Here is a 26,373-nt window from a genome sequence, read left to right on the forward strand (position 1 = left end):
TTTTAAGTAGTTTATTTAAATATTATCTGGAAGCCAAATTGCTTGAATGTCTTGTTGCCAGGCAACTGTTGTCTTCATCCTCAGCACTCACTAATATGTGTGAATCTTACAAGAAACGTCAAATCTGCATTTATTTCTGGTGCTGAACAGCAAGTTGTGGATATTTTCATGATTCTACAGATGTCTGTTGCCTCACCAAAGTGATAAAATATATTCTCTTAATCAAACTAGTGATTAAAATAAATATTTCAACAAACTAAGCAGACCTTTACTTCTCTTCTTTGCTGTTTCTCAGCTAGCTAGGCTAATTCACTACGAAATGTATATTTTTTTTTTTTACATTTATTATTTTTGTACTGAACAAACTATTTTTAAAAAGTGCTAATAATGGGGGTTAGGGTGCTGCTGGTGGAGGGTTTTCTTAGCTTTGGGCAGGATAACTGTTTTCCTATTTCCCCTTGTTTTAGCTAAGCTAAGTTAGCCGACAGCTAACAGTCCTACAGCCTACTACTAACTTAATGTTGCTGTTTTTTTTAAACGCATTTTTAAAAATTTCCACTTTAGATTCACAACATAACCAATCCCTGGACTCCATTTACTTTTTTTAAATGCATTTTTTTCCCTTATATTTTGCTACTTACAGCATTGTATATATGGGTTTTCGCTTTAGAGATGACTAAAGTATAGTTTTGTGTCATTGCATGTTCTTACACACTAAAGGAGGCAGCTGGTTTATTTTAAATTAAAAGAAGATTAAAATATATATTTTGACTTTTATTTGACATGTGAATTTGTGTTTATGGAGTTTGGTTGAATGTTTTTGCAAATTAAATTAAATCAGAGTTGTCGGCGCGTTGAATAATATATAATAAAGAATACATTTTGATTATTTCATTTAACCAGTTATATCGTTACGCGTAGTTCCGGGTCATCGCCGCCAGGTTGCGCTGACTTCCCGTTTGCGTCCCGAACACCTGAGGGGCTCTGACCAGAGAGCATAAGTTAGACAAGAATTCTCACTCCCAAAGTATTTCGGCTACAAATATTTAAACCGGCCAACGAAACGCTAATGCAGTATATAGACAGTATTAACCATTTAAGTGAACAAATTGTGGTTTTGATAGGCCAATGAGCCGTTGTTTCAGTTTTAGCTGTAAATATCGACTTTAAAGGAGAGAGTGTGTGTCGGCTATAGCAGATTGGTTGCTATGGTAACTAACACCAAGTTTTTGCGCACCGGAAAGCGATTCGTATTTTTTTCCCTCCAAGAGTGGTGATTCATCTATTTCATAGACGATCTTTGGCTGAAGGTAGTTGCCGAAGTTGTCGGGGCAGGCGAGAGTCCACGGGAGCGAGCACTGCTGTGGATTACACCGGCTGGGGAAGAACCGGAGGGACGGGAGCAAACTTGACAAGCGCACAACTAGTTTCGCACCACGGTCGATCGACGGGAGTTTAACGGCGATTTTAACGTCACCCTAGGAGCACCGGAGAGCGTGTTTTCTGCCCTCCGAGGACCCGTAGAGGAGGTAGGTGAAGGTGCGGATCTCTGGCTGTTCGGGACACTCAGGAATGTTGTAGCCAGGAAGCTAATTAGCAAGCTAACATTAGCGGCGGATTAAACCGAGACAGAGCCGAAACCTACAATTAACAATACAAACAGTGAGTTCAAGTTAAAGGTAAGACCTTGACACCTTTACTGAAAGTGCTCAAAACTATTCTAAATTAATAAAGTTTCGTGGAAACCCACAGAAACTTTAATCCCTATAGGAATACCAGCTAAAATATCAAACCCGAGAGAACCAAGGCTGTCATTAATGTTTGCTGGAATGTTAATTGACATTTGTGACTCTGTATTACCTTCATTAACTGACAGCGGTGAAATGAACCTGCCATGGCTGATAACTAACGATATAATCTGTATATTTTAAACCTAACCTAATTTCTAGGGTTAGAAATTGCACTCTAAATCACTGCAGACCTAGTTTATTAACTGAGTGACATCCACTTAGGCAGTGTCACAGTCTCATCATACATCATAATTACAGGACACTATTTGCCTAAAAACAAACATCTTTTTGGTATTCAATTGATAAAATTACAAGCTAGAGAGCAGCATTGATATCTTTGCCACATAACTTACTAAAATGATGCATTGATAAGAGATGAATGTTAGTCCATTAGTCATTTCATTAAAATGTGAGCAGTCACTGTTTGCATAATGGATTACTAATGTGTCATCTGTTTATTTGTTTTAGTTTAATAAATAGACTAAATGATTAGCTGCACCATCCTAAGACAACAAATATGTTAAACTTTAGTTACAGCTTTAGGTTTGCTTATCAGAAGTGGAATAGTGGATTAAACTATAAATCACAGCGTGGATGTATCTTCACACCTGCTTCCTCTGGTTTGTTTGCCAGGTATGAGGAGAAACTGTTACGTTGAATATTGGATTTACCAAGTGGTAAACATAACTAACTGCTGTCATGATGACTAACATGCCTCTAAATGTGCTCTTTTTTGTGCATTTTTTTTAATATCTCTGCTGTGTTCTTGTATTAAGTGAACTGCAGCTGGCTGTTGGTAATAGATGTGTGACAGATTGTGGTTATAACAGTCGCAGGGGACCTCAGGGAGTTGAGTTTCGAGGAAGATGGTGGTGAGAGGTGCGTAACTGGGACAGTCTGTGCTGAATCCGAGCAGTTTTGGGGCTGTGTGGGCCTATATTTGGTGTGGCGGCATGTGAAGGTCACAGCGTGCTACTTGACTGTCACTGCTCATTCCTCTTACAGATTGTTCACAAGTTTTTCCCACGTTTTAAAGGGTCTGTTTTTTCTCACTTATCCCTCAAGTTGTAAAACCACACTGACTTTGTCTGTGAGCTGTTTGCTCCAATACAGTTGAGGAGAACAATGTTTTTACTGCTCATAATATTGGAAAAACAACATTTCTTGGTCGCATGGGAGCAGCGGAAATAGCTGTGAACAGAACAGTTGACACATACACGCAACCAGCAGCTACAGAGCAACATTGTCACCGATTTGGAGTAATGTTTCTATCCAGCTGGTGAATCTAAGTTTAATGATCACTCTGTTTTAGCTTTGTTTTTGGTCTCAAGCATCTCCTCAGCTACTAGATGTTCCAGTACAGGGTTTTTACTCAGAATTAATAAGCATTGAGAATGAAATTAATACATTTTTAGCCTTTTTTGTTAATTGAGGGTTAATTTGCTTATGTATAATATACATTTTTGTTCATCATATTGCCAGAAATGGCAGGAAAATGCTCTGGTTTGTCAAATATATCAACACAGACCTATTGTGTTTACTGAATGTGATTGGTTGTGCTTAACGTTGTGGCTCCGAAGTCCCATTTTCAATCAAGAAAACCCCACTGTATGCTCATCAGCTCTTTGCTTAATGTCTGCCTTTTTGCTGTTGCTGAACAAGTAACAAACATCGAGTTTCAGAGTTTTTTTTAATCTGCCTGATGTTTCCAAAAAGTCATTAAAAGCATTAAAATTCATGGATCCGACAGCTGAACAGTGAGTTGAAACTCACTGCAAAGCTCTGTAAAACTGAGAACTGTATATTCAGGTGATACCATTTGATTATTATTATTGTAAATTCAATTCTGACCACTTTAATGGCATCACTCCTCTTCAGAAACCAATTCTTGTCAGAAATTACTCACTTTGAACTGTTTTCTAAGGGATTATTGCAGCTCCAAAGAAAACAGATGACTAGGATGTGAAACGACTTGAGTAACTGGGACAAAATCATAGCTTTGTCTCTGAAAACTTGACATTCTCACCATAATGAAATGAGTGAATTGAAGCTGATAAGCATCTCTCTCCAGCCTCCTTTTCCTTCGCTTTAAATACCTCCATAATTGGAGAGAGATTTACGCTCTCTGATGAAAATGACTCACTCAAAGTAATCGCTGGCAGCTCGGCTCTGGATAGAAACGGGCCGAACTCTGCTAACGAGAGTCATGTGAGACTCGATTCAGACGAATGATGCTACTTTCTCACTTCTCCCTGCTTCCATAGAACTTCTTATTGCATTCACAGCCAGGAACCATTTCCAAGGTGCTGCTTTTTTATGCTGAGGTGGTAGAAAATGCAAGGGTGTGTTTCCTACATGTGCTGACAAAGGCAAAGTTTTCAACTTATATCAGTTCAACTCACATTTCTTCTGGCTTCCTGTCACTTCGGCCGAGGCTGTGCTTTCATGTACTGTACCTCTACATGATTTTACCCACTCGTCCACCCCATATCCCCACGTAAATCTTATTACTATCACTTCAAATTAAAGCACTTCTTCTGATTTTGCTGATTGGACGCTGAGAAGATTTTTCCTGTCTACTAAATAGCAGTGCTGAAGCTGGAGCTTAATCCAGGCCGGGATAAGTGAAAGAGGCAACAACCCACAGAGACTTAACCTTCCAAATGCCTTTAAATAAAGTACAAAAGAGTAGAATAGCCTATATTACTCTCACGGGGAAATTTGCAACATCACAGCACCAAAATGACAGTAAGAAAAGCAAGAAAACACAATGATAATATGAACCACAATATGAAGAATAAAAGTAATGAGCAAGAATATAGGTGCTGTTTATACTCTTGCCAAGTTTAAGTCATAGGATATCATCGGAGCAAAGCTGTTCTATAAATTAATATAATTAATTATGGTATTAATTGGAAATAAACTTTTTGCTCTGATTTAAAAGGGTGGAGGGATTAGATTATGCTAAATATACAACGCTTCATTTGTCCAAAAAATTAAACTAGTGAGTATTTTCAGTTTCAGCTACTCTGTAGCTTATTTTCTCACTTTAATTGAATTGTTCACTCTTTAATATATCAGGAAACAGTGACAAATTGCAAATATTTGACGTCTTTAAATGTTTTATTTTGTCTGAGCAACAGTCTAAAGCCCAAAGATATTCAGTTTACAATCAAATCAAACAAAGAAAAGCGGAAAATTCTCACTATTTTTGGATTTTTTTTGTCAATAGATTAATGAATTAATAATTTCAGCTTTGAAAAGATCAGATTAAAATGAGTAGATATTCTTCACAGAAGTGTAACTGTGACTTAAAATGCAACAAATGGCTTGTTTTGGATTTCTGCTCATGATCTTAATTTCATAGAAAATTTATCACAGCTGCAGCATAAAAAATCTTTAAAATATTTCATTTGATTGTTGATTTTGGGCGTCCTACAGCATTTTTCAATCTGAATGACTATTTTAATCAACAGCAGTCAGACTGGTTGGTGATTTACCTCCAAACTTTGGCCGGATGCTAAAGACAAGCAAAAGAGTGAAAAGATAACAACCAAGGGAAATGTTGTGCAAAGACGACAGGAAATTAACTCTTGTCTAACCGCTGCAGTGACTTAAGTTCCAAAATTTCCCAGCCCGTGTGACTAATTTACCAACTGAGAAGTACTTGCAGACCAGATTTTGTGAAGAATGAGCAGGTAGTTGCAGTCAGGTCTTCTATTTGCTCTGAACTGCAGCGCTACAAGAGAGACATGGCTGTGGCAGAATGGAGCTGACAGGCTTTGTGAGTTCTTATATGAAGTTATCACCATGACTGAGTGTGTAATGAGGCGCTACGTGTAGCTCTGCACAGATAAAATCTCACACCTACCATGGATGACGTGAGCACAGGATGTCACAATTATTAGGAATACAAATCCTGATTGTTTTGATTGAAACTTGATCAGTAGAGCAGACTCAAATCGCATCTTATACCGGACATTTTAGATTTTTTTTTAATCAACTTTGGGTGCTGTATCTTGCAAGGAATGGCAGAGTTATGTGACGTATGTTTGTCTGCCCGTCTGTTTGTCTGTTAGCAACATTTCTCAATGACAGACTAATGGATTTGGATGAAATTTTCAGGGAAGGTCAGAAATGACACAAGGACCAAGTGATTAGATTTTGACAGTGATGCGGTTTATAGTCTGGATCCACGGATTTGTCAAAGATTTCTGTATCATCGCGAGATAGCGACATGACGTCATTGTAACTATGACAACAAGTGAACACTACGTCAGCTGCCTGCTGACGATCACATGATTGCGATACCACTACAAATCAACCGTTGCGGACTTATCCGTCATTAAGGATACAAGGAACAATTGATTAAATTGCGTGGCTGTTTCCGAGTCTCGCCTGCTACATATTTAGGTCACGCGATTCGGTATCTGTACATAACGTACACATGCATAACACATGCCTGTGCTCAGTGCAAGGCCATTTTGTTTGTGGATACATCTATATTAAGTGGCCACATTCTATGTTGCCGAGATTTCTGCCATGAAGTTTTTCAAAATTTCACCCGTCGGAAATGATACAACGACTGAGCAGCCTTGGGGGAGTACTGTGCTCTCTGAGTGCTTTTCTTGTTTTTGTTTTCCTGTTATAGCATCAGACAACGTTTATCTAACATTTTGGTGTATTTTTATTTGTGCTTTATGACAGTATGTTGACCTATATCTTGTATCTGTCTTCATTGTAATAAGATTGCCTGTTATTCAGTGAATATCACTAGTTTTTATTAACTTGGGATGCTGCATCTTGTAAATCTAACTTCACAAAACATGTTTTTGGAAAGCTCTTTCTTTCTCAGGTAGGAGCTGGTTTAATTTGCTGTATTTTTGTTTTGCTGTTATAGCATCAGACAATGTTTATCTATCATTTTTGTATTTATTTATTTTTTATCCGTATCTTGTATCTGTCATGACTGTAATAGTATTGCCTATTATTCAGTAAATATCACTAGCCGTCGCCGTAGAGCACATGTCTCCAGCACGAGGACGAGCTAGAAATAGAAGGAAAACATTGTCCTCTTCCTGCCAGGGCCAGTGAGCTTAATTAAGAGGTCACAGGTTAACGAGCAAAGCTGCCATATCTAGTCATGATATACCCTTCCCCCAGTCGACCGCCGCCCTGGCCTGCTGCAGTCTGTGTGTTGTTACTGCGAGCTGTGAATTGGCACCGGACACAGTGTTTTGTTTCATTTGGCTAATGGACTTTCTGTTCAGCTGATTGATTCAGTGAGATTTCCCTCAGTGCATGTTAGACTGAACCGGCGAGTTAATCTGTGGTGGTATCATCCCTCTGGTCACTGCATCAGGAGTAATCCACATGCTGTTGGCCTAATCACACCTAATAAACACAGATCCTTATTAAGCTAATGCACAACTGAAGGCAATCAGAGAAGTCATAGTAATATTAGGTAATAGCTACCAAAACCCACGCTTGATGTTCAGCTGCAGCTTTATTGGTGACAACGCTTCATGATGAATCAAGTGCCTATAAAAGGGTGTAGCTCATGTTGCTCAATGTGTGTGGGATGTAGCGTAATTGTTGCTAATTATGGGCGCTCTGGACACAGAGTTGTAAAGTAAAGAATACAGAACAGCTGCAACCACTACATGGTCTTCACAGCTACCATTATTTGTTGTGTGGTTGGTCTGGTGCCCAGTCTGTAGCAGTGCTGCTGCACTCGAATAAACTCTGATTAAAAAGTACAAATCAGCATGCACAGGAAATAAAAAGACACATTTCTCATCTTGATTATAATTTAGAGGCATAATTTCGGTTTTGCAAGAAAATATTTTGATGGATGTTCCTTTTTAGGTTTGTAATCACATCTGTCATTGTAATATCCTGCTGTAATTTCTATTTATACTGTAATATTCTGCTAGTTTTTACCAGTCTAGTTACTTTTAAACCGCTGCCTGGTTTGTTAAAATTTGAAAGACCAAGAATGTGCCCTTTACATGATATAACAAGGAGTGTTGTTTTTTGTCATGATTTATTTTAGGCCTGTGAATATGAACATTGTTGAGGTCTCAGTATTGATTAGTACTCGGGTGAGAAGGGTGGATTTAATATTTTACTATCACCAGAGATGCAACTCACGATGATTATTCTTGTATTTTTTCAGATGCTAATTATTTTCTTGATGAATTGTTTAATATAAAATGTCAAATCGATAGGCTCCACACCAGTTTGCACAGAGGGTGACTGAATCCTTAAAAACAAGGTGTTAGGGTATCACTACACTTGAGCTATTTAGTCATGCGTTGCAGGGATATTTCAGCCAGACAGCCTTCTCCTGACAAAAACAATTGTGAAAAAAATGCCAAACTTGAAGAATTTATCAAGTTGGCATTTTCAAATTTTTTGTTTTGTCTGGCCAACATTTTAAACTAGAAACAATGAATTTCAGAATTTAATTCCTATAAATAACAAACACAACACAATATTGTACATTATCACTTTGATTTGTGTGAAAATGCTATTTCCAATGTAGCTAATTCAGTTAAAATCTTAAGTTTAATTGTCTATAACTTGATAAGATATTAGAGAAATAACTTGTATATACTTATTCATTTATATATATGTTTTCCTTGTGGGGAAATTGCGTGTTTCCTTTCTTGCCGTATATCTGAGGCACTTGGCTAATACGCTCTCGCTTAGTGTGGTTTTACAATGGAAAAGGAGTTGTAAACATTTCACTTCACAGATCGCTGGCATTCCTGGAGGCTGAAGTCATAATTTCAGAGATCAGTTTTGTAATGTATCTGCAGGATTGCAGCAAGAGAATTGCAAAATGTGTGTGTGTTTGTGAAGAATAATTCAATTTCTTATACTTTTTTTATGTAACCGTCTTAACGTTGTGATTAAATCTGTTTTTGAAGAGAAATCTGGACAAGAAGGCGACAGACCATAAAAAGAATATGTTGTACTGTCAGAGTTAAGAAACATTTTTGTGTTGCAACAAAGTTTTACATCAGATTATAACAAGATGATAGATGGCGAGTTAAAGCATGTGGTCTGCTTTCATGTACATATCTGACTATAAACACATTAAGCAGCGTTCAAGAGGCAAAATGCAGATCTTTGAACTATTGCACTGATTAAAACATGAAATATTTCTTTCCATGTTAGCTGTGATGCCATCTCTTTATATCAAAATAGCCCATGTGCAGTTGTTCCCTGAGGCAGTAAATGACTAAATCTCATTATGTTGCACTCCTGCTCACTGGAAAACCTTACTGCAGGGGTGCCAAACATGCGGCCCGCGGGCAAAAACCGGCCTGCCAGAGGGTCCAATCCGGCCCACAGGACAACGTAAAGAGAAAAAATTACAAACAAGACAATAACTGCAATTTGTAAATTTGTAAAACTATTAATTTAAATTAATTTCTAGACCATGACAAATTGTTTTGATCTTAAAGTAAAATACTAGATTGCTCATTGTTTTTTTGTCATTTTGTGTCTCATTTTTGTAATATTTTGTCTTGTTTTTGTTGTTTTTTCTCTTTTTCTGACTTTTATTGTTTGTCTCACATTTTTGTCGTTTTATGTTTCCTTTTTGTCTTGCTTGTGTTTTTTGTCTCATTTTTGTCATATTGTGTTTTGCTTTATTTATTGCTTTGTGTATCGTTTTTGTCGTTTTGTTTCACGCTTTTGTCCTTTTTTGTCTCGTGTCGTTTGTCCATTTTTTTGTTGCTTTGTAACTTTTTTGTCAAATTTTTTACTCTTTTTTTTGTTGTTTCGTGTTGTTTGCCTCATTTTTTCATTTTGTTTCTCGCTTTTGTCAGTATGTGTCTCATTTTTGTAATATTTTGTCTTTTTTTGTTGTTTTTTGTCTTTTTTAAAGTAAAATATTATATTGTTCAGTTCAAGATCCCTGCGACTAAATGTTTTGTTACTTTGTAGATACTCTGTCATCTGTAAGTTGTAATGTGTAAATGATACACTAAAGCATAATGTTATTGAAATTGAATTTATTTTTCTTCGCAAATTTCAGTTTATTCATAATGTTTTGTAAAAAGATAGTTCCTTAAATGTGAACATTTTCAGAATGCGCTTTTTTGTACTAAAACAAAGGTAAAATGTGGAGTTGTCGTCATTTATAGATTATTATGCTGAGATTTTACTGATCCAGCCCACTTGAGATCAAATTGGGCTGAATGTGGCCCCTGAACTAAAATGAGTTTGACACCCCTGTTGTACTGGAAATTAATTAATCTAGTAGTTCTTGCTTTATTGTGAAATTTACCCTCAAAGTTCACTACAGATAACACAACCTTTTAAACTAAGGATTGGCTTCATGGCATGCCTTGTGCTGTCATCACATGTTGACTTATGAGCATTTTTAAAATTGCTTTTAAAGAGAAACACTTCAAAGCTCAGGTTGGACAAGGTGTGCTGCAGCCTCGCCTCGTGTTGCAAGAGTTTGTGTGCACACGTGTGACTTCAGCAGGAAACTATGTGTGACTCGACTGATCTGGGCTGCAACATGCCTCAGGCACTGCTGGACTGTGGCTGTCATTAGCAGACCGAAGAGACGGGGTATAAGACAGAAAAACCGTAATGAAGTAAGTGGAAGAGGACAATGTGACTAACATTACTGTCCTCCTTCTTCTGTCTAATCTTTTGTGCTGCGCTGAGCTGGATGGTACATTCAGCCACTGAAGAGGATTAAATCTCATTCAGTTTGTGTCTTAGTTGTTTGCTGTGATTGGGTTAGTGGAGTATTAGGCTTTGAAAGACACTGTTGTCTTTGTTTGGTGCATGTTGCATAAGCGATAGATAAAGGGCACAAGTTTTCTCTGATTTATCTGTAGCTCAAGATTTTAATTTTGCATACCTGAGTTTGGGATTTTGAGGTTGCTGTATTTTTTGCATTGCCCCTCACAAAGATTAATATCGACAGCTTATTTATTATTGTGAATCTTTGCTTTTTTTGTCAATGTGGTTTGAATTTCTTTAGGTGAAAGGCCATTATTCTACAGTATACAACTTGGGAAATAATTACTTGACCACTCATTGTTTTATTTACTATGTCTACAACAAGTCTTCAGTGTTGATAATTTAGTTTCAATTTTATCATAGAAGGAAAAAAATATTACCTCTTCTAAAAGACAATAAAATGTATTATATTAATTTAATAATTCAATAAATTATGGTTTAAATAGGACATGCTGACACAAAAAAATGTCTAAATTCACACTAGAAGGGCAGAAACCTAATTTTTAATCACCAAATTTTGTGTATAAGCTTTATATGTAATGTCTGCAGACACATAAACACAGAACTTTGCTTTGCCACTAAGTGTTTTTAAGGATTTATTTTCTCCAGAGAACTTATTTCAGAGTAAAACATTATTTTTGAATGAAAAATACTAATGCACAGCCTGTCAAATCCGTTTTTACAAAAGAACAATGTAACTGTGATGCCAATTAGCTATTTTATTTCATTGTTTTGTTTGAAAAGCTGATAATATTGTTCACAGAAGTCGGTACAATAATTTCGCTCAGCATGGCATTGAGGTAAATAAAGAGACGTTTATTGTTAGAGGAAAGTTGTTGAATACAACAGATATATTTATTTCACATAATAATAATGAGTTTTGGTGTTTTGTTTAAATCCAACAGCATACAGTCAAGAGATACACAAAATAAAGAATAGAAGGAGGCAGATTATATACAACAGAGTTCACCTGTTTGTTGGTACACATATTAGACAACTAGACAATTCTGAGACTAATTTATACCCACATGGAATATAGAAGGACAATAGAAAGTAGCAAAAATACCTAAGAGAGTCTTTACAACTCTGGCAGGTAGTTGCCTCATTTCAAGTGGAAGCACGCTCTTCCCCCTCATGCAATACTTGGCTTAAGATCCTAAGTCACATCAAACTTGAAAAGATTAGATTTCCACTTCCAGACTCCAGTAAATCCTTTGACAAGACCTGGAAGCCCTTTATTGAGTATCTGAATAAGGGTTATCCATCCTGATGACAACTACATGCTCCCTTCCACCACCCACCCAACCATCCTCCTTTCTTCCACTAGTGCCTGAAGAATGAAAGTCTGGATGTCTGGGTGTATTTCAGTAGGTATTTAAAGGTTGGGTTAAAGTCAGTAAAAGTGAGGGTTTTTTTTTTATGTCTGCCAAATAATACAGAGTTCATTATAACACATTAGACATGTCACTGCTGACTGTCGACAATACTCAGGATTAATATGCAGTATGGAAACGTATGGAACTGGGTTTTAGTAATTTACCAGATCTGGAAAAGAATGTAAAATCTTGAATTTCTAAGAATAAATCAACCATACAAGAAAAATCTTTTTCATAGCGTTTGGAGCAGTCAGCTAAAATGTTTCCAACTGATAAAGAGAATGTGAGCCAGCGTAATCTGGATTTTTTTTAAAAGCAAGGCAAGAATTATGGCATCCAACAAAACGCAAACGTAGAGCTGCCTGCAAAAACTCTTCCCCAAATGTCTTACAACTGCACCAAATCTAGGCTTGTGTGACCAAATTACAAAATGCTGTAATATCTTTTAATTGCATATATATATATATATAGCATCACAAATAATCTTACATGAAGGCCATCTGAACATTTATGCAGGAATGTAGTTATCAGAAGTTTAGTGGACTATGTTTTCTGTATGAGGTGGCCATGTGTTTGTGGCTGCATTCATTCATTCATTTTCGTTAGGAGATGAATGTTAATCTAAACTAATTGCCAATAACACTTTAATCAATCAAATATATATTTACCAGTAAGGTAGAAGATGAGGATATGCATGAGTGTCTTACTATTTAATACTGAAGTGAGCCAGGGGAACAGTCATTCAGACCACAATGCAATGGGCACCATGACAGAGACTTTTGTGGTGGTTAATGGCTTCTGGCAAGCATTCAGGTATTGAAGATGAGCACTTTTTATATAGGCAAGTGGCTAATACAACTAACTTCTCTCTGCAGTAAATGTCATGTGTCCATGGTTTACTAACATGCTCTATCAACCTATGGAGTTTTGTCCACTGTACTTAGTTTGTTTTAACAATTCCTCAATTATTAATTCATTTTGATGCTGACGATCCATTCAGACAAATCTATAAAAGTTGCATTTCTAGTTTCTGATTACAAGGCTGCACAGAGATGCTGTGAAAATGAAATGCTCATTCACAACTATGTCATTTTAAGCGCTGTTTGTTCTCTCCCCAGCTCCGCAAATGAAGCCATGGTAACAGATTTTTTCCTCCTGTGGTGAACTGCCTGGTGGAGAGTCAGAGGCATCATGGCGGAATTGCCTATTGCCCCGGGCCAGGTCTACATCGAGGTGGAGTATGACTACGAGTACAAGTCCAAGGACCGCCTCATTACCATCCGGCAGGGGGAATGCTACATGCTGGTTAAGAAAACAAACGAGGACTGGTGGCAGGTGAGGAAAGAGGAAGGGACTAAAGCCTTTTATGTACCTGCTCAGTATGTCCGCGAAGTTCGCAAAGCCCTCATGCCTCCTTCCAAACCCATCCCACATCCTCCTGCCAACACCGGCAACACGTCTCCACTTAGAGCAGGTTCACTTTGGGTAAAACCATCAAATCTGGAGCTGGGACTCCACGATCCGCCCGCCGAGAACCTCCACAGACGTGAGTCCAACTATCGGCGCTCTCCTTCAGCACAAACTGCCTCTTCGGGCAACTTTAGTCCTCCCATTCCACGCAGGGACAGTAACCACCACCATCACGCCCCCACCACTCCCACCGACCACGACAGATCTCTGGCTGAAATCCTTGTCCACGGTGGCGGCCCCCAGCCCTCTTACAAAGGGGGGTCCAGCACTCTGCCCCGAACCCGAGCCAGATCCCCGGAGATGGTCAGGGCCCCGCTAGACGTGGACAACACCCAACACTGTGACTCTGCGGGGGAAGAGAGGCGCACCAACGACTCCGAGTCTGGAGACGAACTGAGCAGCTCTTCCACCGAACATCTCCAGGTAAAGTCCCAGCTGGTCTTGTTTTGTTGCTGTTGTGTGCCTCTATACATGAGAAGGTTAACACTAATGTTGGTTTATTGTTGATTCACTGGATGTTACTTCAGTAGTTTTAAATAAAGGCTTTAATAGATTTACCAAGAGAACTAATATACATACTTCAGTACCATACAGGCATAGTGACAGTAGTTTGAGGTACAGATCGTGCAACGGAGCTGTGTTCAGCCATTTTCTCTTATCAGACAACTGACAGTGTTTGTGGACAGCTTTTTACATTCAAGCAATATCAAGTTATGAGGACTAGTTGCTCTTAACAAATGTAAAATAAGAGCTTTCAACAAGCCTGTGCTAATAGTGACTTTTGTCTTTTCCAGTAATAGCATTAATTATTTGGTATTTTGCTTTTATTGGAAAGCATCAGTGGAGATACACACAGGAAACGACAGGAAGAGCAATATTTGTTGAGTGATATGCAACAAAGGTCCGACAACTGAGGGGCAAACAAAGGTGTGTGCCGTAACCATTAAAATCAAACGTTTTCTGTTGATGATTCGCTGGCTCACACTGTGATTGCCACAGGGATGTTCTTCCTGTCAATCTCGTCACGCTGCGGTGATCTCACCTCTTGACCTCCTTACAGAAAGTTTTGTTGAAAAGGAGAGTCAAGTCTAAAAGCTACGTTAAAGCAGTGCCAGTGAGATGAGTGAGCTGATTAACCACTGGTCAATGGCAGTGTTTGTTCCTTGAATCATTAGCTCAGTCTGCTGCAGAACAAAGGCAGGGGAGAAAATAGAAACCGGGTCTCAGTGGTGCTGCTTCTGGCTGTAGAGCTCATTTTCTTCATACAAAGAAGTGGAGTACAGTATAAGTTGTTTATGTTACTTCTGCAGAATGCTGTCACAGTTGTGGAAATGTGACCTGAATACCAATATTAATATGTCAGAAATGATAATTAGATAAGATTTGGGATCTAGAACAATTATTGCTCTGCAGAATTTATTTATTTACTTCATAACTGATGTGAACAGATTTGTAGCAGCTATTGTTGTATGCCGTTTGACTGTCTGTGTGAGGTTATTCATCTTTTATCAACTAGTTATCATAAACCTTCCAACTTTTAAAGAGGCAATATTCTTTCTTTCCATTTTTGAACGATATACCAGTACAATATCCATAATTTAATAGACTACAATAAATTTTAAGGCCTTCATTTAAAATGGAACATACGCCTCTGCAATAAAACAAAACCACATTTGAAGAAACCTGCATATTTTGAACATTTTTTAACATATTTTTGATTGACATCTGAAATGCACTTGGCAATCCACCCAAAACACATTTAGTCTAAAATATAAAGTAAGAAAAATATTTGATTCAAGTTGCCTGTGTAATTTTAAAATATCATCACAATGTAGGTTTTCTTGTCATTGATGTAACTACAAAGAAATATAAACATAATATATAAAATAAGACTTTTTCTTTAAGACTTTTATCAGTCACCAGGGACAACAGGGCTTAACAGTTCATCTTGTCAACTTTAGTTTCAGAATTACTGATTTCAGTATGTTGTGTCACACTTTGAGGTCACTGCTGACTCACTATGATGTGTGTGTGAAAGGTTATCTAAAAGCAAACGTATACAATTTCGATATCTTCTCCTAAAGCAGCTCAGCCCACAATGGAGCTCCTTCCTTCCTCGACCAGTCTGTGTGCCGTTTAAATGGCAGGACAAAGGTCAGAGTAGTCAAACTTGTTTTTGGGTATGTATACAACCAGTCCACCTTTGTGTGTCAGTGATTACTCTGGGATTTTTTCATTCTCAGTGCAAATATTAAAACAAAGGCAAAATCCCTCTCTTTGGCCACATAACTAATCTGTCTGTCGCATCCTTCTTCCTTTCCTTTCTCTTTTGAGTGGCTTCTTTAAATTAGATATCAGGACACATAAAATATAGTTACTATACAGTTTATTCAGTGATTTTAAATTAAAATCATGAAAGTGCCATCTAAGTTATAGTGTGCTTTTTAGTTGTCCACCTCACACATGCTGCTATTTTAATCTCTTCAGCTGGCTGCAATGGTGACGTCTAAAGTGTATTTTTATGCTTCAGTTGAATTGTTCTGCGTTTTGGGACATAGTTGTGTAATGGGCTTTAAGCACTTCCAAACCGTGGGTGACCTGCAGCTCAATACTGTGCCTAAATGCATCCTGTGTAGATGAAGATGGAGTGGCAGAGCTGCTGCAGCTGCTACCTTCTGCAAGTAATCACAGCAAGAGAGAGCATTAATGCTTTACTCTGTGCTAGCTTAAGCATGCAAAGCTGAAAGACACAATTCATAGTTTCAAGTTGGAGTCAAGTTGGTCTTACAGAATAGAAGACACCTTTATCTAAAATGTGAATGGGTTCTGATGTTGTAAATCATCTGTTTATTTCAGTATTTTAGCAAAAGGAGAGTAAAACGTGCATGTTTAAAGCCCTCACTGATTAGTTTTTTTTAAGTATCTCGCTAGTATAAGTATGTTATTGGACTCTACAGCCACTGATCCATGAGCTTTTCATCAACTCATACATGTGGATAAAAGCTGCAACACCAGCTGTGACGTCAGCGTAAATGTTCACGCACTTGTTTTTGAGGATTAAAAAGTATATCCACCAGTGGGCAGATTGCGGCCCAATCATTCTTGTATTATCGTCCTTAAAAATGTACACTTTTGCCCAATGTAAACCGAAACCATAGCGACACCAAAATAGATGGCAATTTTGTGTATGATGGGATCCCAGCAGTAGACATTGTAGATGGTTTCTCAGCCATCCACACTGGCACTCTGAGTTTCTCTTTAAAACTTGCTGGTCATGTGCTTTAGCGCTCATCCACAGATGTGCTTAAGCTTCACTTCCAAGGAATATAGAGCATTCAAGAAGGAAAGAAATCATGTGATGTCCTCACTTTCACCTGTAATGTATTTTTCTATACATGCAATTGATATATCTTTTGATATATCAATAGATATAATCTTTGTTCTGGAATCTAGATTCACCTTGTCACTGTTCGTATCTGTACTGAATAGATGGGCCTCCATGTTGCTGCAGCACCACTGTCGTCAAGAAGATTTATGAAGTGTAAACACGGTGCTGTTCCTTCAGCGACTGTTGTTTAGTCAGTAGTCCAGCACAGCTCATGCGAGCCGGCTGGTGGGCGTTTCCGCCACAAGCCTGGTGATGTGAAACTGCTCCAGTATCAGTGGGCTGCTTGTTTGTTTTTCCTCACTTCTAGCAGCATGCTGCTGGTGACAACAGCTCAGGTGTGAGTCAGGACTTCTTAAAATACACAGAGCCTGCCCCTCAACACCTCTGTTCTCACATTTTCTGCTCTCATGATTTAGCCATCAGCCTCTTTTCTTTCCTGAAGGATATCCTTTTTTAGGATAAGGAAAGAAATGATGACTGTTGAAGCAGGAAAAGAAGGAATGAATATAAAACCCAAGCAGCAGCACACATGCAGGAAGTAGATCAATGTTTGTGTGTCCAACTGCCAGGTCTGGTTCCTTCTATCCAGCTGGTTCAGCTGATTCTGATAAGCTACTCGAGTAGCTCATGATGAGTGTGCCAAGCTCTTATCTGCTGTACTCCAGAACCACTTTGTCACTACTTTAGTTTTTTGTTCTCCTTTAAGCAACTTCTACTGTTGTATCATTGTTTCATCTATTCATCATTGCTCTGACAGCTGAGCCTATTATTAATAAAATTTGGAAATGATCTGTGTCCAACGATGGTCCCAAATGGGTGTTAATGTGTCATTTGTGTCATCTTAGACACTGGTTGCTGGTTTACTATTAATGAAATCTGAGAGACTGATATAGAAATCAGGCTGTTACAAAGCTATTCTACATCCTTTTAGTTTGAAACGTGCTTTCCCTGTTGCCGATCACATAAGCATGAAAACCTGTGTAATTTTGCATTACAATCAATTCATGTCATGTAGCCAGTGGTTTGGGACAAGTACATTTACTGTTAGAGCCATGGTATGTATTTGCCTTTTGATTAAGCTGCACAAAAATTGATTGTCCAGTTTGCTTTGTTAATTCAAAATGCAATGAGCAGTAAATATACAATTGGATAAAAGCTTGGATAGCTTTTTGTGACTGACCAGCCCTAACATGTCCTTTTAGAGCCTTTAGACTTTTGGGTCATCCTGTAGACACTGTTGTATCACTTTCTTCTTAAAGTGATCTTTCTTAAAATTTGGGGCCCCTTGTGTCCTCTAATGCAGTGGCCTTGTTTAAGGCATCACAATGTTAAAGTTGTGCTTTTGCTGCAAGCTCCACGCTTTCAACAGTTTAGCTCAAGTGTTAGCAGTGGTTTGAAGTTTGCTTAAAATTGCATGTGGCCATTTCTCACAGCCTCATATGCAAAGATGCAGGTTTTGCAAAACTTTTTACATTTAAACTCAACATGTAGCCAAGGTACCAGATCTTTTTCCATGCTGTTGTCGACACCACCTTCACCATTTGTGGTAATCACTATATACAAAGCAGAAGGCACAGAGTTTAGAGGAGACATTCTGCAACGAAACTACACAGTAATAAAAGAAACCGTGCAGTCATATGTGGGAAAAACAATACAGACGTGCCACCACGTTATTGCAGAGTTTCTTGTAAGCCTGTAAGGCGCTGATACATAGTTGGAAAACCTCCGATTTACCAACTGAGATATCACTGGATACTTTTGTGCATACAGTACTTCTCAAAGCCTCTGGCCACTGTGGACATTGTATTTGCTGAAGCAGATGTTTCCCTCCAGCCTCTGAATATAATGGCTGTCCAGGTCTCAGTGTGTTTTAATTTGCTGCTTCACCGCACCGTCTCGTCCATTGCTTTTCATCATCCCTCTTCCTTCAGGATCATAATAATCCATCAGCAGTTGTGAAAAGCATGAAATATGCTATGTATCATTTGTTGTAACCTCACATAATTGGTTTGCGAAATTAACACTCAGTTTTCGCCCCAGAAAAGCAGCATTTTTTAGATCTGCTTGGCCGCTTCTCTTGTAAGAAGATAATAGCATGTGTTAATTTGTTGTCTTGTAGCTGATTGAGTGTATGAGAAGAAATTTACTGCACATTATATTTATCCAAGTTCAGGCTTTACAAGTTTGATATTGAAAGAATATATTGACTGGAGAGTTATAGCTGAAGCTTTTGGCTCTGTGTGGAGAATAATAGCACTTAAACTCGGGTTTAGATAGTATTATGCATATTTGCACACTGGGCAGATTTATGTCATTGCATGTTAAATGTGTGCGCTACAGGCATCAAATTATACTGTTTATGAGCTTAATCCTTGTGTGACACACAGTTCGTGCTTGTCTGAAGTTGCTGTTTGACAGCAGCCAGAAACTGTGTGATGTGGATTTAGAAAAAGAGGATTTGGTTTATCAGAACAACCATCCAAAGTCTTACCTGCATGATGTGATGAACCAGAATCATTTAAGTCCTCCAGGTCAATAAAAAAATCTTGTATTTGAATCTAGTGCACAGGTATTGACATGTTGCGGTGAAAAAAACAGCCCTTGGAAAAAAATGTGAGGCTGTGTAATACATCCTTATTAACTGATTAGTCTTTCAGGAAAAAAAAAAACAACCTGAAACTTTAGAATACAACCTTTGACACAATGGTTTAATGCCTCAGTTATCTCAATTGGTTCATTAGCATGGAACTGTCATTCTGCAAGCAGAAGCTTTAATCTGCTATTAAAGGCCTCAAAAGAGACACCAAGCATGCAGATCAGCTGTTGATTTTCAACAGTTTTTAGCTTCTGCTTAGTGTCTCACTTTTGAAAGTAGAACACACTTAAGAGTTCCCACCTCTCTGTATCCCCCACCCTTAATTGTCACAGTCAATAACATGCACTCAACCATTCAGACTCCCATCGTTCTTTGTGACAGCTGTAATCAGCTAAAAACCTCTGTCGCTCAGAGGGATGATGGAGTGGAGGAAACACTTCCTCATTTCTTTGATTACCTGCTGTGGCAGGAGGTTGAGTTTGTGACTTTACACTGTCACATCTTGTTGTACATTCAGTAGTTTTCCACAGAGCATAAAATAAGTAATTTATTGATACAGTTACTCATTCTTTCTCCACACAGGCACACATTCAGAAAATCTGTGTGGTTTTGTTAGTGTGACACCCTTTTCTGTTGAGTTAAGACTCTCATATGAACGGACACATCCATACAAATTTGTCCATCTGCACACACGGATCTGTTTATGGGAGCCAAGCCATCTGCACTGCTGTTAATTCTCTTTCTCCGCCTTATTAAAAGGGCTTATTATATCACATGTTTGCGAGAGGATCTGATCTCTTTCAGGGAGTTCCCAGTGGTTTAAAGCTGAAAACCCCCAGATGGAAATATAATAAACAATGGACTCCAGTTTGTAAAGACTTTAAATAAAGCATGAATTAATTATGGTCAAGTACGTTTTGGGGCAGGCGATCTGGCCAAAAACATCATATGATCATCTTTTGGAGCAGAATCACGATCCATAATCTAAATTTGGTTGAGCTTGTGCGATCACATGGTTAGTTGTGCATATGGATGCAAACTGTTTTCACTCTGACTTTATTCTGAACATGGTTCTCTGCTGTTTTCGTGCTTGTTGAGTTTCCATCCGATAAGACCAGCTGGATAATCGTTATTGATGTTACAAAGCTACGATTGGAGAACACAAAGTCACCCCTTGATGCTTCACTTATTAGTTCTGGAGAAAGGGAACAGTAACATGATTCCAGATAGTCGTTTGCTCCAAAGCTGCACAGTAGGGGTAGTTTTTGAAATGTAAACATTCAGAAAGGGAACATTTGGACAATTGAAGTTATAACATTTCTGGGATAAATATAATAACTCTGCTAGATGTTAGAGACTTACAACTTTCAAATGTGCAGCTCAACTAACTTCTCACACATTATACAATTCTACTGTTTCATTTAGCAGATGATTTCATCCAAAGCGACGTACAATATCATACGTCGCTATCAATTTCAAAATGTCCTTGTCTTTGAAAGAAAAGCTTTTTTTTTCAATGAAGATTAAATGAATCAGAAATACAGTCTAGACATTGTTAATGTGGTAAATGACTGTTGTAGCTGGAAACAGCTGATTTTTAATGGAATATCTCCATAGGGGTACAGAGGAACATTTCCAGCAACCATCACTCCTGTGTTCTAATGCTACATTGTGTTAGCTAATGGTGTTGAAAGGCTCATTGATGATTAGAAAACCCTTGTGCAATTATGTTAGCACGTGAATAAAATGTGTGATTTTCATGGAAAACATGAAATTGTCTGGGTGACCCCAAACTTTTGAACGGTAGTGTATAATTATACACTGCCTGTCCAAAAAAAAGTTGCACACTGTAATATTTCATTGGACCACCTTTAGCTCTGAGCACAACCCACTTTTTTCTGATTAGCCTCACTGATCAGTGGTTTTCTTAATGCTGCATAGTTGTTTAATCCCATTCCTTTGAGCTCCCTTTGCATTGTGCATGTGGAAATGCTCTTACTTTCACTATTAAACATAGCCGTGAGTTTTGCTGTTGATTTCCTAAATTTTCAGGGAAGGTCAGAAATGATACAAGAACCACCTGATTAGATTTAGGCAGTGATGCGTCTAATCTGGATCCACAGATTTGTTAAATATTTCTGTATCATTGCAAGATGAAGGCATGTCGTCGCTGTAACTATGACATGTGAACGCTATGTCAGCTGCCTGCTGATGATCACATCATTGCGATCCTACTACAAATCCACCGCTGCGGACTTACCGGGACTTTTGCGTCGGAAATCATACGACTGAGCATCCTTGGCAGAGTGCTGCGATCTCTGAGTGCTTTTCTTGTTTCTAATTGTGTCGCAACCAATTCTCATTTTGCTTAGTTCAGGTGAAGCAGGCAACTTTGAACTCTGCTGTACTAATTTAAGGGTGCTATCGATTCGATGTACACTTTATCTGAAAAGTAGATCATCAGTTAGATTAAGATTGCCCACTCCTGCCTATTGATCAAGTTTTGGTTTTTTTTCCATCCTCTGCTGTTGGCTGATGAACTCAAGGAATTACATATTTTGCTCAAGGGCACTGTGATGACGGTAACTGTTGACAAAACGGGGCGTGTAAGTGACATTGAAATGAAATGAGCAGACTTGATCGTTCTCATTGTCTTCCCAACATTTGCTGAGCTTGTTAGTTGTGTTATGTGTTTTTCTTACCTCGGTTTCACCTTATCTTGCTCTGGCATGTTTCCTGCCAGATTGTTTGTGGATTATCGGTGACCTTCTGTCACACCCCACTTCTGTTACATCTGGGTCACCATTTGGGCAACCAGAGAACTGTCAGCACAATGACACATTGTGTTTATTAGGGTTGCAAGCATTCTATTTTACTGTTTATTGTTTTCTTGAATAAACCATCACAATTACCGGAGCCCTAACTGATGTCTTCAAATTGTTTGCCATAGCTAAAAATATCTCAGAATAATATTTAAGTAATTTACTGACCTCTATGACAAAGAAAAATGGCAGCTATTTACGATGTAGGAACTGGACCCAACAAATTTGGGGTATTTTTGCTAAACAGATTAAGGTATTGATTCAACTTATTGTCTTTGTCCTCTCAAAAAATGTTTAATCACCAGTTACTAGATCTTTGGTGCAATTATTTCACTATTTCTGTTGTGGATAGTGTTATATTCTGGGATTTGAACCTCAGAATGACTTCACAGATGTCTTCTTTTGGAAAATCACCGTCAGAAAACAGCAGGTCATTTGGGAAAAGGCCAGGAAGTCTCAGTGGAGTTGTGTAGAAGTGGTGGTGTCAGATTGTGTGCTCATCACCGATGGTATGAAGCAGTCCTGAGGGGTTTATTATACTGCTCTGTGTTGTTCTCAACCTGGGACACAAACACTCAGAGCTTCAGGTTGTCTGGCAGCTGACCCACAGCTTTGCAGTGTGTTTGGCTCTTGTGTAACAGAGCAGTGGTGAGGCCAGGTTTGACACCCTCGCTTTGAGTCTTGTTTTTTTTTTTTTTTTGGCACTCTCTTATTTCCTTTTTCTGCTACCTTCATTTAAAATTCGCCCGGTCTTCATCCAGCTCTTTCAACTTACCTCTTTGTTTTGATGCAATGCAATTTTTACCTCTCTTTAATGCAACTTCAACATAAAAAAATAATAACTTCTCAATCTCAGTAGAAATATTGTTAATACTATGTTAATTTCCCTTGAGAAGCACTTTATACAATTGATAAAATTAGTCAACTGGGATGTCCAACAAAATTCATTGCTCATATTGACAAAATACATACTATAAATCCCATTTTACCATGAAACTACAATGCTCATTGATTTATATTAACTCTTGCAGTGCTATAAATCAACCAATGATTTTAAAAAAGATTACTTTGCTAAAAATAGCATAATGCCTTGACAAGTGAGAAACATTTCCATTGTCTAACATGGTTTTTCCTGGTTCAGAATGGGCCTTTTGGGTAAAAGCAAAAAGTACAGAATTGCAAGTTTGGAAGCACCCTCTGCTAACTCATTAAAGGTGTTTAAAGATGCTGATTTTTGGTGCTTGGTTTTTGTTTAACTATGTGGAAATGATTGCAGTCATTTCCTGGAAGGCAACCTGATGACAGACATCACTGTGCTGCCAAAATACTGAGTCAGTGCTGCACTAAGACTAAACAAATGCCATCAAAGCACTGAATTTTATAGTGACATGGACAATGAGAGTTGTTCCTCAATTCTCCCACAAGCAAGTCTCTGGATGATGGATGTCTAGTTTCTGATAGTCGTGCGACACCGTCTTCATTTGCATTTGATTGTAGGAGTTGTGTCAGAAATTGCAGCCGAGATGTGAAGATTTACAGCCGCCTCACTAATACAGAAACAGGCTTTAATTAGAACAGAAGGCTTTAATTGCAAGAAGTGTTTTTATTACTACGCCATAATGTAGCTTGATGAGCAGTGATGATCTTCATCCCGTCGGAGTGAAGTTAGACATTTAAAAAACACAACCGTCACTAGTATAATAACTCCCCTCGATACTGATTATGAGGGATAATCCAGTGTAAACTGTACGACTTCTTTGATTGGAGACAGAGGATGCACAAGTATGTGTGTGTGTGTGTGTTTGGGCACACTGTTCCTCACTTTATGCAGCTTTTCCTAATCCCTCTGGAAGCTTCAATTGGATATCTGGCTGAGCGTGTGTGTGTGTGAGCGTACACATGCATGTTGGTTATTATGTCCGCCGCTGCGTCCTGCAGCATTATGGCATTATGTGCAGGTCAAGCAGTGTGTGTCGTGGCAAATCGGGGAGAGCGAGCATCACTGAGCTCTGTGTGCTCCCTCTCTCTCTCTCTCCCTCTCTGTTTATGTAAGAACGTGTGAGTGAATTAGAGTTGGTGTGTGTTTTTCGAGGGTGTGTGGGGTCTCAGAGTGACATTATCTGGTTTGCCACAGTGACATGTCAGTCAGAGAGAGAGTCGGTGAATAGGCTCGGGCTGCCGTGTTTCACTGCATCATCAGTGTCCTCGTCAGCACCGCCGGCTACAAGACTTATTCCTCTGCGGCGGCAACTCAGCTACAGGACAGTATGTACCCAGATGAGAATGAGACGGTAAGACAGCTTCTTTATCTGTGCATGCACTGACAGCAGGGACACTCGGAAATACAGAGACAGTCGACTTCAGTGCTCGTACAACTACATGCACTTTATTGTCCAAGTCAGCACAACCCCTCAGGATGTTGTAATGTACTGTATCTAAGTAATGTCCTGCACAGTGACTCATGCTTGCCAATATTTCCAACAAAATGCAACTCTTGGGTGGCAGGAAGCATACAGATGCACACATGGCAGCTGGCACTGTTGCGTTTGCTGTTTGTTGCACTCAGAGAGATTTAAGTAAAGTGCTGTTTGTTTTCAATTTCATCAGGCATGCTGCTGTATATTGTGCTGATTTTTGATCCCGGTCACGCATGCATAGAGTGTTGATCCCTAAAGTTTATCTAGAAAAGCTTTCAGTCATACACGCACTCAGAGCTTATGGAGCTGAAGCTCTGTATTTTTCTCCATTCTCTGTCTTTGTCTCTCTCTCTCGCTCTCTCTCTCAAAGCAGCTGATCTTGCGGCTTTTGTTCACAAGCTCCAGGCACACTTGTGTTTATCATCCATTCATTCCGCTTGAGTGTGCACAGCGATCCATAGATTGATTGTTGAAAATCCAGCTACTTTTTCTGCCGATTGAGTTAATAAAAAAAAACAAAACACTGCCAGAAGGAACAGACGCTAGTTTTGGTCTCTTCCTGAGATGTTTGAACTGATGACGGCATGTGACACGATAGCTAAGAGGATGCGCTAAGCACTTGCTGGGCTTCATTACATAAGCGGCAGCTACGTAACATTTGTTTGGACAGCTGGCTGGTGAGACGAGCTCGAGGCAGCAGTGATGAAGAGAGAGGAGACAGGGAGGAGGCAGACAGGACACTATATTCTGTGATGTTTATTTGGAGTTTAAATATACTGTATTTTACTTGGGCTGCACAGTGGCGTAGTGGTTAGCACTTTCGCCTTGCAGCAAGAAGGTCCCTGGTTCGCGTCCCGGCTTTCCCGGGATCTTTCTGCATGGAGTTTGCATGTTCTCCCTGTGCATGCGTGGGTTTTCTCCGGGTACTCCGGCTTCCTCCCACAGTCCAAAAATATGCTGAGGTTAATTGATTATTCTAAATTGCCCGTAGGTGTGAATGTGAGAGTGCTTGTTTGTCTATATATGTAGCCCTGCGACAGACTGGCAACCTGTCTAGGGTGTCCCCTGCCTTCACCTGAGTCAGCTGGGATAGGCTCCAGCCCCCCCCCCCCCGCGACCCTAGTGAGGATTAAGCGGTGTATAGATAATGGATGGATGGATGGATGTATTTTACTTTGCATGGCTACAATAACTGATATTTTACACATTAAGTTGACAGATTTATATACAAAATATTTCTCAAGACGGTGCTTTACCAGAACTGGGTGTAAACTTTACTCTTTCGTGTCATGAAATATGAATTTTAGTGGCAACGTAAGTGCTTTCTCTAAACATTATTGTCATTTTTTTAAACAGCTAATCATGTGCACCTCTTTCCATTACATTACTTCTTTCATACACTGCAGTTCAAAAGTTTGGGGTCACTTAGAAATGTCCTTTTTTTTGAAAGAAAGCAGTTTATTTCAATGAAGATAACATTAAATGAATCAGAAATGCAGTCTAGATATTGTTAATGTGGTAAATTGTAATTTTTTGCAATGGAATATCTACATAGGGGTGTAGAGGCCCATTTCCAGCAACCATCACTCCTGTGCTCTAATGGTACATTGAGTTAGCTAATCATGTTGAAAGGCCAGTTGATGATTAGAAAACCCTTGTTCAATTGTGTTAGCATATGAATGAACGTGAAATTGTCTGAATGATCCCAGTTTTTGAACAGTAGTGTACATTAGCAGCAA

The 26,373-nt window shown here is 38.8% G+C and overlaps 1 protein-coding gene across 14 annotated transcripts in view; it reads left to right on the forward strand.

Moving 5' to 3' along the window:
• Nucleotides 1–1,305: 1,305 nt before the first annotated feature.
• The window catches only part of LOC111580935 (rho GTPase-activating protein 12-like), a 71,971-nt gene continuing 46,903 nt past the window's right edge, over nt 1,306–26,373 (forward strand). For 7 of the 14 annotated variants that reach the window (XM_055014419.1, XM_055014422.1, XM_055014421.1 and 4 more), the window contains exons 1-2: nt 1,307–1,529; nt 13,060–13,834. In XM_055014419.1, coding sequence (XP_054870394.1) covers nt 13,133–13,834 — 702 coding nt within the window. In that variant the 5' untranslated portion in view covers nt 1,307–1,529; nt 13,060–13,132. Of the gene's footprint in view, nt 1,540–1,654; nt 1,680–13,059; nt 13,835–24,310; nt 24,509–26,373 lie in introns of those variants that run through there. The other 7 variants (XM_055014416.1, XM_055014420.1, XM_055014427.1 and 4 more) reach the window with 5 other exon arrangements.

Source organism: Amphiprion ocellaris, chromosome 10, assembly GCF_022539595.1.
Source record: "Amphiprion ocellaris isolate individual 3 ecotype Okinawa chromosome 10, ASM2253959v1, whole genome shotgun sequence".
Taxonomy (NCBI): Eukaryota; Metazoa; Chordata; class Actinopteri; family Pomacentridae; genus Amphiprion; species Amphiprion ocellaris.